At 47.5% G+C, this 12754-nt stretch overlaps 2 protein-coding genes across 2 annotated transcripts in view; one reads left to right on the top strand and one right to left on the bottom strand.

Annotated features, from left to right (window-relative positions):
- T265_09710 (hypothetical protein) overlaps positions 1–10073 on the bottom strand; it is a gene marked incomplete at both ends in the record, with an annotated part of 38174 nt that extends 28101 nt beyond the window's left edge. Inside the window, one exon of the mRNA XM_009175870.1 lies at positions 10031–10073. Within this exon, the coding sequence (XP_009174134.1) occupies positions 10031–10073 (43 nt within the window). The remainder of the gene's footprint in view (positions 1–10030) is intronic.
- The window catches only part of T265_09709 (hypothetical protein), a gene marked incomplete at both ends in the record, with an annotated part of 90253 nt that overhangs the window by 47954 nt on the left and 29545 nt on the right, over positions 1–12754 (top strand). Inside the window, 2 exons of the mRNA XM_009175869.1 lie at positions 2264–2652; positions 9614–9682. Coding sequence (XP_009174133.1) covers positions 2264–2652; positions 9614–9682 — 458 coding nt within the window. The remainder of the gene's footprint in view (positions 1–2263; positions 2653–9613; positions 9683–12754) is intronic.

Raw genomic sequence — 12754 nt, 5'->3', positions numbered from 1 at the left:
CATCGGTGCCAACACTGGTGTTGCTGTCTTTGATGATGATGATGATGTGTATGCACTCATGCAAACGCAAACTTTGTATTTCTGTTCACTTGCGGCTGGGAAACTTGCGGTGACGTGTCTACTGAATAACACCGCCTGGAGACCAAGCAGACCAGTTGAAAGCGTCATCACTGTTCATCCGGTGATCTACTCCACATTTTTTGTATAAATACAACATCGCATTAGCGCGTAGGAATCTGGGCTCATCCACTACCTACAGCATTCACTGATTAGCCACGCTGCAGAACCGTTTTGTTCTCTCCTATTCGGGATATCCATAATCACTATACACCATGTTCGTTGATAAGTCCACGGGGAATCTAACGCGCCCTTCAATTCTGCACTGGCAATGTACTTTGTGCTCTCCTCTTGTCCATGGATCACGTTGTCACCACGATCTTTTCTCGAAACCCATGTTGGGCGTGCCTGCAAAGCCGTGAACGAACGTCTCACATTACATGGTAAGCGTTTGGTCGACCATTATTGGCCTTCTCAAATTTCCTCACCCAAAATATCTCACCTTGTAGTTGTTAGCAGCTCTCTGGTCATGCGCGTGTGCTCTCCGTTCAGGTGGACTCCGCAGTCAAAGGTCACTTCGAGGAGGGGGGGTAGACAACGCTGTTTCATGTGAGAAAGGACTACTCTATCCTTGAGTTTGGTCGCCCTCAGGCTTTAGTTAGGTTATTCGATGGTAGCGGTCGATGTGATCGATTTTTCGCTTGGTGAGATTCACAGGCAAGGTTGCTCACCCAAAAACCAATGACAAAAGCACGACAGTCCATTCTAATACCAACATGTATTTATTGCTGGCTTCAGACGAGCTGAACTGTTTTGTGCCAGCTGATTTTTTGTGCGGACTGGTCAGAAAGCTGTTCACTGAAACCCCGACGTTTCTTCTAATACGAAGATTCACCTGAACATCTACGTATGGGTACACCGTAAGGGATAGTTCCATGGCCCGATCTGTCTGCAGTGCTTTCGTGGGTCGGGGTATAGACTCGCATTGCTTGTTTAACTTGTATAGACTCAATACACTACTCATAAGGTCGCTGAAAACTTCATGACAGCCCACGACCGTTCTCACCCTTCTTTGAAATGTTGGCTGCGTCAACATTATGTTCTACTTGAACCCAAATTGGACAGATTTCAATAAATGCTTTCATTTGCCTCTCATCTAGCATCCATCTGAATTTCTCATTTATGTTGGCGAGATGGCTGGGTGATTAGAGCGCGAATCGATTGTCCGTAAGGATCGTGGTTCGAACCCGACCTCCATCTCCCGACTTCCCCCGTCTGGGCTCGGGCAACCTGGCAGAATCCCAGTCATCGTGCTTCCTTCTGGTGGCACGGAAGTTAGNTGTTATAGCTGGATGATCATCTCGTTTATGAATGTCCGCTTCAACCAACTGTCCTGCACCAGGCCAGCTCATTATGTTCCTAAGAACATCATGAACGAGCGATCCACTTGAGTTCCGGATGAGTCTTTCGTCGAAACCAAATTTTTATGTAGATGAGTGTAACATATGGGTAGGTTGTCATGAAGACACCCGATGATGGGCACTGAACTCGAAGAGAGCACACCACTGGTTTCGATCGAAGGGTTGTTGTGGAGACACATCAAATCCAAACGATATATGTACGAAAAAAATCGAGGGCGGAACCGGTCGTGGGCTGTTGACAGATTTTCAGCAACCTTATGATAGTACATTAGCAAAGATATACAGAGTCGAACATGTTCTGCGTGACCTGGGAGGTGTCGCAGGCTAGAACAAGCCTCGAATTCAAGTGGACGCCCGCGGATACTGATATATTTAGGGTATACACTATAGTCTCTCGCAAAACCAAATTAGTTTGCGAATGAGTGTATATTCGCTAATTTCGTCCAATTTGGTTGCAAGTAGAACATAATGTTGACGGAATCTCGGCGACTGCGTCTACCTGATGAGCCCCAAGAAGGGCGAAACCGGTCGTGGGCTGTCGACGGATTTTCAGCAACATTATGACTAGTACATTAAAAAAGGCCATTTATTGTTCGAACCGAATTTGCTGTAACAGTGACGAATCAACGCACCTGAGACGATGAGTTCTTTCTTCACTGAGGAGTTTTGACACCTTTACCATTCGAGTTTTGTAGGAACAGACAAATTTTATCGTTTTCGTAGAAGACTGCGGGTCATTCTCCACTTAGTTCTAATCCCGGATTTTCATCTGGACTCTTCCTCAGACATTTCTCATCCCATTTCCGTCGATGTCCGGCTCAGAAGACCCATGCACTTACATCGAGACCACAGTAAATGCTCCGAGAAACCCAGCAAAGAACATGATTCAAAAGCGTCCTCGGTCTCTGATATCTACAGTCCTAAGCAAACGGCCGATTGTGAACACTGCTCGCAGCGCGACTCGGAATCCTATAGCAGCGTCAGCCTTTGTGCCCCGGCCACAGAAGAATCGATGGATTTGTCGGATTCAAGCTTACCGGATTTCCCTCATCCTCCCTATCCAATGGCACTGGCCTCTCCGGGAAATTTCAAAAAGTTGCTCCGTGATCGATATCTGTCCAGTCAGCATGAATTTGACCGTGTATTCTCCGCCCCAATCACACCCAATCATGAGGTAGGTCTTGGTGTAATGTTTGACTTTTAAATCCCTTTCCTCAGTTGATGATAAGTTGCATTGGTTTGTCCACCTTGTATCACGTGATCGATGTGATTGGCTGTCTGCTTCGGGACGAAATTACAAACACTGAACGCATCAGCTTTGGAATGCCTGCCATGTGGTAGCTTTTATACGTAACGAACCGTACTGATTGCACATGTTAGCTGGTCCGGCGAAAGCTATCTGGCCGTTAGTGTCCCGAAATGCCAAAACGTTATTTTGTTCGTCAGTTCCAGTCCCTTTTACAGCGGAGTATTCAGTAGACATCATTCGCTCGCTGTTTTTACTGTCCCAAGAACTTCCATTGTGAAATATATGCATGTGACCCTATTAAGAGACCTTATTTGGTCTCTGTACCTAAAGCTGCCACCTTGATGTGGTGGTCGAGCTTGAGTGCTGCAATGCTTCCGCGGGCTACACTGGCTGGAACTTCGTTCCACAAGGTGCAACCATGCCAGGAAGGCCAAAGGGGAGCAGCCAGACCAAGAGCAGCGAGACCCCGTACTACGAGTAATCGTGTTACGAAGCGGTCTGGGGGTAAAGTCGTACTGTCCTCTGCGACAGGAGTGTGAAGTCAGCAAGGTGTTTCCCCCAGACGATCAGCATGTCCATATTTATGGAAGCAGCGATGCTGCCTTCCCCCGAGGAAGGACGGGCTAGAAAAGGTCGGCCCCAAAAACCGCACACTCCGATCGCCCAGCGGTTGACCGTGACCGCCGGCGCATTATCCAATACGGTCGAAATACTTTTAAAGCCAAAGAGCCCGGTGCCTTTCAGAAGGCACCTGCTTTGCGCAGCCGCATCAGGAATGAGACAGTAATGCCTTACTCCTTGCGCCCTCGGGTTAGGCCAACCCCCTGCAGCCGAGCAGGTCAGACTGTTGAGTCGTCGGCTCCGGGCAGGGTCCCCAAAGAAAACCCTACATTCTTCCCCTGCCTCGTGGGTCACACTTTTGAGTCAGAGGCTAGGGTCAGGGTCCCCGAACAAAACCCTACATTCTCCCACTGCCTCGTGGGTCAAACTTTTGAGTGGAAGGCTCAAGGTGGGGTACCTCAACCAAACCCCCTTCCTCGGCCTGGGCAACCGGGAAGTATCATTGGCCCGCGCAGTTCAGCGTCCACCGATGTCCCTCCCCAACCCCTTCCCACTGCACAAACAAACGTCGCTGGGCCATTTGACTGTCAGTCATCTGACCGAAGGGCTTTATGCTCCACGCTGCCTACAAACATTAAACAAAATAACACCTTTCTAAATCCACGAGATCCTTTCTATATAGGAGCTTTTAACTTCGGTATTCTATGTCGAATTGGCAAACAGGCAATGCTTGCTAAAATCTTGTACTCGCTTAAAATTGATGTATGCTGTGTCTCCGAAACATGCATACAAGACCCGAGCGTGGTTGTGCATCTCAGAACGCCAAGGATGAACTCAGCTCTTTCACATGATAATGAGTTGGTCCGCCCATATCCGAGCAGTAATCAGTGGAGTTCGGGGCTTTTGACCTTCTTGGGACCTTCTTGAGTTCGTTCTCTGTTACGCTCGATCTCATTCACGGTCATATTCAACTCCCCCACCACGAAGTTTGTTGTTCCCTCTGTCCTTTTCTCAAGGGGCCGTTATTCTGTGGCCCCCTTTGTGTCTCGTTTTCTAGTTATCCTCACTATCCTGCGTAATAACCTCTTGTCGTATCCAACTTTGTAAAACATTCATTGATGAGTAATTCAGGAGGGTTTTTGACGGATATCAAAGTTTGAATCGTTGACTGGGCCCCTTTATCCATATCATTAAAACCGTGAGAAAAACAATTGATGAAATGTCACTCTCATCAGCATAAAGCATGTATATGGTTAATGAACCCAGTTTTTAAGTCTTGCCCCAGCGGTTCACAAACTCGTCAAGACACTATTCTATAAGCGAGCCACGAGGAAACAGTTCCTACCAGAACATGGAAGTCCGGAATGTTTTGTCGGAACACAGCTGCAACCGAACCTAGAATAGACCCGGCTTCTACTGTTGAAAGGATGGAAGCCTTCTCGCGGGGGTCGACACACAAACCAACACTCGCCCCTGATCGCACTTTTTCCGACATCCAACCACGACTAAGTTAGTTCACCTTGACTCCAAACAAATCAGCCTCGAGAAACAGGATCTTGTACAGCTTACGGGATTTCGCCATTCGTTTGCAGTTGCAGTGAGACTTGCGTTGGCACAATATCTCTCACAGAATCGCAGACCACATTCCACAATATCTGATGCACTCAGTGAGACAACTGTCAGCTAGTGGCCACTCTACTGCCCACGGAAACCCAGCATCATCGATTAGAAGACAGGTCACAGGACATTCCGTTCATCCAGGACAATCATTCGCAAACACCCCGGATGCTAGCGATGCGATGCTGTTTGGACTAAGACAGCCGGTTCTACGTGTGCATTGACTCAGGATGTTGAAATATTGTACCATTGTCATGTGCTACCGTTGTAAATTTGTATGCGTAACGTTCTCCTTCGGGTGCACACTGGTCTAATTGGTTTAACTTAGGGGGGAATCCTCTCCGTTCATTGCGGGGCAAGCTCATTAGCAAGCTGTTTACTGTTTACCGTCATCATGCATTGTTACAGACTGACTAGTGAGAATCCGTTTCTAGGAGAATACCACTCTAATGAATTTACAAGAAGCTAGCAATAGAATTGACGATCGCACAATATACTACTGTCTTAACAAACCGAAAATCTTTCTTTCTCCAGTTATAGCCCGTTATCATACGCTTGCGTCGCCAGACAACCTGTAGGTCAATTATTCGCTGTTATCGATCGATGTACAGGACGCTAGCCGTATTCGAACTTCGGTGTTACCAGCTGTGTTGGAGGATAACGACAACAAATGTTCGCGTATAGGCAAAAACCCTTCGCACAATCGTCCATGATGCATTCCCCTGACAGGTGGTAGCTGGTTCACGCTAGTGCCCCTCACCAAAGTACCTCCGACGACGGAACACCCCCTAGCGCGACCTGGGAACATTTTATTACGTTTGGTGGCGATACAGATTCATACATGGCCAAACGACTGTCTGGTTTGCTAACCAAAATTGGAATGTGTACATGCCTTTCAGTTGAGAATCGTTCAGCTCTAGCACCCTTTGGGTTCCTGACTACCATACAACCAGAAAGATACACTGTGGCGGACATACTGCCAGGTTGCACAAGCCTAGACACGGGAAGTCGAGAGGCAGAGGTCTGGTTCGAACCACGGACCTTCCAGTCACTAGGTTCGCGCTCTAACACCTGAGCGATCTCGCCCTTTCCCGTTGAGAGCAAAACTACTATCCTAGCTTGGGCACACTATCCCAACAAAATAGATTGTTCTAAGTGACACACATGATATTGTATTTATCCCATCAACGGTCGCAGGAGACCGATCGATGGTCAGCACTGACTTAGTGACAACGACCAGTTCGTATGTGAGTACTATTCAGCATTGCGTTTTCTGAAGCAGCTCATATCTCTTGTGAATAGGATGAAGCATTGAAGCATCGGTGTTGAACACTGATGTCATGCTGTCGATATGATGATGATGTTGATGATGAATAGGATGACAAGAATGATGAAAGTTCGCTGGTCACGCCTCAGTTTCCAACCTGTTTCATACATGTCTGTGGTCATCCTGTAGCTACAGTTCCCGTATAGTTTAACCCGGTTTGTATTTATATCAAGTAAGAGCATTTTTGCTGGTTATGAGCTCTGTCACGGTTTCGAAGTGAGCCGAAAGAAGTTGCCAACTCTTACAGGAGATTGCACACGAACTGAGCGAGGATTGCATAGAACGTAGCTGGGGCTGAAGAGAGACAGAGTGGTGTCGATGCCTCGGTAAGTCACGCGGAATCACCTTTGGTAGGGAAACAAATGACTTCTGGCTTTCAGTCTGATGCATCAGCTGATCTCTGATACACAAGGTGGTTTGGGTAAAACATCGAGAGAATCTTGACAAACACGATCCAAGAGTTGGTGTTGAAGGGCGGGTAAACGCGATGGTAGATTCATGTGTTGTCACGCAGCGTTGTGGAGGGATGCTACGCACACTCTACACATTTCAGACGAAAGAACAAATCACTACTGAACCAGATTCACCCCATTTGATTCTTCTTTCCAAATAAATTGGTATGCTGTGTAACCGCGTCGATTGTTGTTCCCCCCTTAGTCTTCAGCGGGGGCTTCTGACATTTTCGATCTCCAGAGTGGCGGTAGAACGGTGGAGGCGCTGCACTGAGCACCGGGTGACAGTTCGTCCTGTCACACCATCTGGAGATCTCCAGGTGCTTATGTGAAAAACGCTGCTGCACGAAGTTTTCACTGTTTTTCAGTGTCGTTTCTGAGTGGTGCTAAGGGCCGTGGTCAATGGAGGGATGCCCCACTCATGTATCCTAAACAAGATTGACGTAGGCATAATATAAGCAATTGTCTCTAGTGCATACATACACTGTCCATTTCGTCAAGTAAGCAAACGAATTGAATTCCACAACAAAAACCTATTCATCGTTCTTATGGCTTCGTGCAACCGACCGATACATGTGCGGTCTCGCTCCAAGCGATTGAAGTGAAGAAATGCAAGGAAAAAAGCATGTACGAACGTGCATATTTAACCTTCTTTGTATGTGACACTTGATTGATGGCTCCCCCTCTGTTCGATAAACAATGTACTCTGGTCGTGACCTGCAATCCTGTCAAGCGCAATTTCGGCCCTACCGGTGTTTCTTTCATCAAGACCATCATCGACATCAGTGTTCAACACCGATGCTTCACTGCCGTACAACCATTATTTATTTGAAAACCTTATTGTAAAGAAAAGAGTAAAGGTGGACGTGGAAGGGGCTTGGTGCTAGCTTACCACAATCATTCAGAGGTGCCTACACCTCCAGACATTCACTCAGGCAATCTGGATAGAAACTGACAACAAGAACGCCACTGACATCGGTTGGCAGCCATATCTTGTAGTGTCTCCAACCAGGCACAGTGAGGATCACGCGGTCCCCATCCTGGAAGGCGAGTAGCACCGACAGCACCCAAGCGTTTCGTGATCTCCTTCATACTCCTCTGCCAAGTCAAGGGTTGGCCACCTCTCTGTTTACGCCACTCTGAATTGGGAATGGAAAACAGCACTCTTTTCGGAAAACGATGGTTTGACATGCGCAACGCATTTCCCAACCAACGCAGCTTCTGCTGCTGGACACATTATTCAATCGAAGTACCCGTTACACAACCGAAAATACGCTCTCTAACCGCCTCGTTACGGATTCGCCGACACTAACCCACACGAGCTATTGTTCTGAGAACGATTGTCGAACTCCTGAAGACGTATCAGTTCCGCTGCTCGAATAGGCCAAGTCTCACAGCCATACAGCAAAACAGCCCTTACTGTAGTTTGATACACACGTCCCTTGAGATTCATGGATAAACCATTCTGACGCCATAGGTGTTTCTAATTAGCAAAAGCGGATCGAGCCTTGCAGATTCGTGCATTCACCTCATCTGTCACACTACAATCAGAACTAATACAACTTCCAAGATACGTAAAACGCTCCACAACTTCCAGTGTCTCTCCCTGGATTGTAAGTGGATTGTTCAGTGACTGCACTCCATCAACACCAGAATGATAACTCTCAGATCCCCATGACCATTCTGATCGTATCTACGTCGTCTTCAGGACAAGTTAAGATACATTCCACTCACACACAGAGATTAATTTGGACTACATCCCGTCATTCATACCGGCTATATCTATCCGAGGATTATCTCTATTTGGTGTGCCACGCAGGAAATACCAACGGTGTGTGGTTTCTTGGAATCCACAGTAGCGCGCGTCCCCTAGTGTTAGTTGAGATCAGTTTTTCAGGTGGACATCTGTGTTCCGAGCTGCAGCTGATGCGTCTTTGTTCACCGAGGACAAGGGAACGAAAGACACGCGTTGGGGACCCAGTCAGTTCACTGATGTCTGGTATGGAAGGAGGTAAGGAAGCCACGCAGTAGAAGCGATACCTTTGATGGAAGACTGCCGTTGATTGCATCACACTGTCATATCCATTAGGGTCTTGTCCCGCAGTTCCCATCCAGGGAGACATCATTTACGAACGGAAATGAGCAGACTGGTAAGAGCCACGGAATGACCACCTCTGAGTTTTCCTCATCAGACGAATGGAGCTCTACAAGGCAAGTGGTCCTGTGACGTACGAATTATGCGGTCTAACCAACGCAACCTGTGGCCAACTGATCTATCGAGACAGAATGAACTTGTCTGAAAATCGTGTGGCATATCTCACTCAGCATTACTGATGTACTATTCCCGCCAGAACTGCGCCACACTTCGATGACAGAATCTTGGGAGTTTTTCCGCACGCGGTGCCAAGTCTCCGATCAATAAGGTAGAACAGTTCGAACCACAGCATTGTACACTAGGCCCAGCTGATGTCACTTTGGTGCCACAGATTTCGGAAGTCAGTAAACGCCTTCCTGGCCTCCCCAATTTGTCTTTCGTTAGATAGACTAGCTTATCCACTAATCCTATCCGTTCGCTTGCAAACCTGTGCTTTGTTTACGGTCCTACTGTACGTTACACTGTACAATTGCGAAGTGTACATTTAACCGTGCAACTGCAGAGTCTGGTACAAGAAAAGCAATACCGTTGGGTACTCAATATCGGTGAGTGAACGCCCCGGAACTATTTCGATCCCTGAGTTGTTAGAGGCAAATAGAGAGGTCTCAAACACTATATCAACCAGGAAGGTAAACAGAAGGCGTGACAGAGTACATTCATGGCTGACACCACTTGATGTGGTTAATTCAGGAGAGAATTCGCCGTAGACACGTGCACATCAACATAAATGACAAGAATTTCGAAGGGACATCTCTCATCTGTCATCATACGCAGCCGCGGCTGATCAACACAGTCAGACACGGATTTGAGAAAACGAATGACGACCATCGCCGAAAGGATCAGGTCAGTCCCAATAGTTGCTGCAGCGCGAAAGTATGGTCGACGCGACTTTTGCTAGGGCGAAACCCTGCCTAATTCTCTGATTATCCCGATAATGGCCCACCTCCATAGGGTAACACCAGAGAGTATCTTGAAATTTATGGCCACTTGATTGATAACCAGATGGTTTTCGCACAATCTTCTTCCACGAGTATGGAAATCGCCGTCGAAGCGCTCCACTCTCTTGGAACCTTTTCCTCACCTCAGATACTTTGAAGTGGAGTCGTCAGGACAGCTACGAACGACCTGCTACCATCTTCGAAAGTTGCATTATTCAAACTAGGTGGTTTGTTGCGTTGAATTACGACTTACGTTGCCGATCGCGAACTGGTACCGACGTTCCACTCGGATTCATTTGGTCCTTTCAGAGGTTGAGTTGGTGGGGGGCAGCTGAAGTGTTCTTCAGAGTTTTCAGTCCATCGTTAAAGACGACGTTCTTTCTCAACCTCAGGGCTACCGTCTGCCGGAGCGTATGTTGATGCAACAAACAGACACCATTTACCACATCGTGGTCTATTGCAAAGACGACTAGAATCCAGTCCAGTAAAGCACATTCAGCCATGGGACTAAGTACAACTCTGATGAGCCGTTGCATCCGAGTCACCCGAAGGGTATATCTGGGTTCGTCCCGAGCGATTCTGTATGCGTGTTTCGGAGGCACAGTATCGTTCAGCTGTAACACTTTCGGTGCCTAGCTGCCATGCCACCCGTAGGAAGCACGAGGACTGTGATACTGCCAGGTTGCCCAAGCCTAGACAGGGGAAGTCGAGAGGTCGGGTTCGAACCATCGCACAGTCTACGTCATCAAAAGGTAGAACAAGGTTTTGGTAAGATTCCGAAAATCCCCATTTATAATAAGAACACAGATGGGTTGACGAACATGTTTTCGGTAAGGTCTTTTCAAGTCATACAATTGCAAAGGGTAAGAGATCAGTATTTAACACATTTGAATGAGTATGGTGTAAATGGACAGGGGATCGAGTGAGATGACATTGGCTACCTATCAAAGAACCACTAGTTCAGGTCGCCAATAGGATGACTTGAGCTAGTCAGCTCGGGGGGTGTTGTAGTTGTGTGTTCAGCACACGATGCATGTGTGGGGGGAGGTGAGTTGGACCATGGTAAGTACAACACACGAACAAAGCGTTTTTGCCGACAAAGGATCGGGTCGCGATGTCGTATGGCGATAGCTTCAGCCACTGCAATTGTGCGCTGCTGTACTGATCTGGGTTGGTTAGCCGGCGCCTTGTAAACAACGCGGAAACTTTGGCTGGGTATCACGTTGTGTGCAGTGTCAGCTAAATGTTGTACTACGGAGCTGGTTATCGTCCTCCTGGTTCCAGAAGCTAGCCAGGGTGGATTGTGTTCCTTCATTCTTTGGCTGAGTTGCCTAGTCGTGCGTCCGATGTATTCCGCTGCACAGCAGCAAGAGAATGAGTAAACTAACATATTTTGGGCGTGGACCGGCACTCTATCCTTGAGATTAAAGGGGCACAAACGATTGCTGGTGAACCAGGTTCGGAGTTTTGCGGCCGGGAAAACTTTGTTCAGACTGGTGGAAAGTCTTCTGTTCAGTAGATCGGCCGGTATATCTCCCTTAAACGGGAGGTTAATGTAAACTGGTTTCCTTCCAGCTGTGGCTGTGATGGTGTTTGCTTCTTCCCTGTTCAAATGTTTTGTAATAAATTTGTCGGGGAATCCATTGTCTCTCAGGACGTTGGTGAGAGTTTGGAATTCTTGTTCCAGTGCATCCTCAGAGCATATTTTCTTCGCTCTGTTAGTTAGGCTGCGGATCAGGTTCCGTTTCTGCTTTAGTGGCACGAAGCTGCTAAAGTTGATGTATTGACCTGACCAAGTAGGTTTTCGGTAGACCGATCCTTTCAGTGTACCATCGTGACGTCGTTCAAGGCCAACATCTAGGAAGTGGAAAAAGTTGTCGATTTCTCCTTCCGAGGTGAATTGAATGGCAGTGTGGGCCTTATTGAACTCTTGTTGGAGTGATAAGTGTTGGAGTGGTAAGAGCTACTTGTTGCCCAGTTGGTTACAGAGTACGGGCGAAAGCAGGGCCGCTACCACCATAAATATGGACATGCTATTCACCTGGATGTTTTCATCGCATACATCAGTATGACTTTATTTACCGGGCGCCTAGTAATACGATTTATCCGGGACAGGATATTCTGCGTCGTCTTCCCTTGCATGATTGAATCCGAGAAAATTGAGGTTCAGGCAGTTTGGTCCGCAGAATCACTGCTCTAGTTCGGGATGAACTGAAATCGAGTGATCTTCGTGATCGGTTTTGTATTCTGGGAATTCCGATGGAACAGCAATTAGTCACACCACCCACAAAGCTGTTGGAAACTCTTCGGCAGTCCATCACTGGTTTCACCTTTGTTGTGACTCATCAGATCAGCGCACTCCTGGAATTCTCATCCACTTTACGTTCCATTTGAACCCAGTGTACTTCTAGTTAACACCAAAATAGTTTGCAAGCGAGTGTATTTCTCCAAATGCTCACAAATTAGGTTCAAGTGGAACACAAGATTGATCAAAACTTGTGGGCTGCACCAGCCTGATGAACTTCGGGGGGCGAGATGGCCCAAATGGTTAGAGCGCGAATTTACTGACCGGAAGGTTCGTGGTTCGAATCCGACCTCCGTCACTCGACTTCCCCTGTCTAGGCTCGGGCAACCTGGCAGTATCCTAGCCCTCGTGCTTCCTTCGGATTGCATGGCAGCTCTCTTTTCTTCTTTTTTCTGATGAACATCAAGGGAGGCGAGACTACTCGTGGGCTGTCGGAACGTTTCCTTCAGCCTCATGAGTGGTTTATCTCATCTAGACAGCGCACTGCGCCGTCGTGAGATCAAGATGGGATTCATTTGAGTGCTCATTTCGCACCAACCGAATTTGCACGCACACACGTATTGAGCCAGTCGAGTTTTGTTCAGGTTTTCCAAAGCGGCCAATGCATTGACATCAAACTACTGTCAAAATATACCGCGATTACAAAGCAGAGTCGTATCACTTCCCATTGGA

The sequence above is a fragment of the Opisthorchis viverrini genome (genome assembly GCF_000715545.1).
Source record: "Opisthorchis viverrini unplaced genomic scaffold opera_v5_305, whole genome shotgun sequence".
In the NCBI taxonomy this organism is placed as follows: Eukaryota; Metazoa; Platyhelminthes; class Trematoda; order Opisthorchiida; family Opisthorchiidae; genus Opisthorchis; species Opisthorchis viverrini.
The sequence above is the reverse complement of the archived record's forward strand: the minus strand, read 5'-3'. Positions and strand labels throughout refer to the sequence as shown.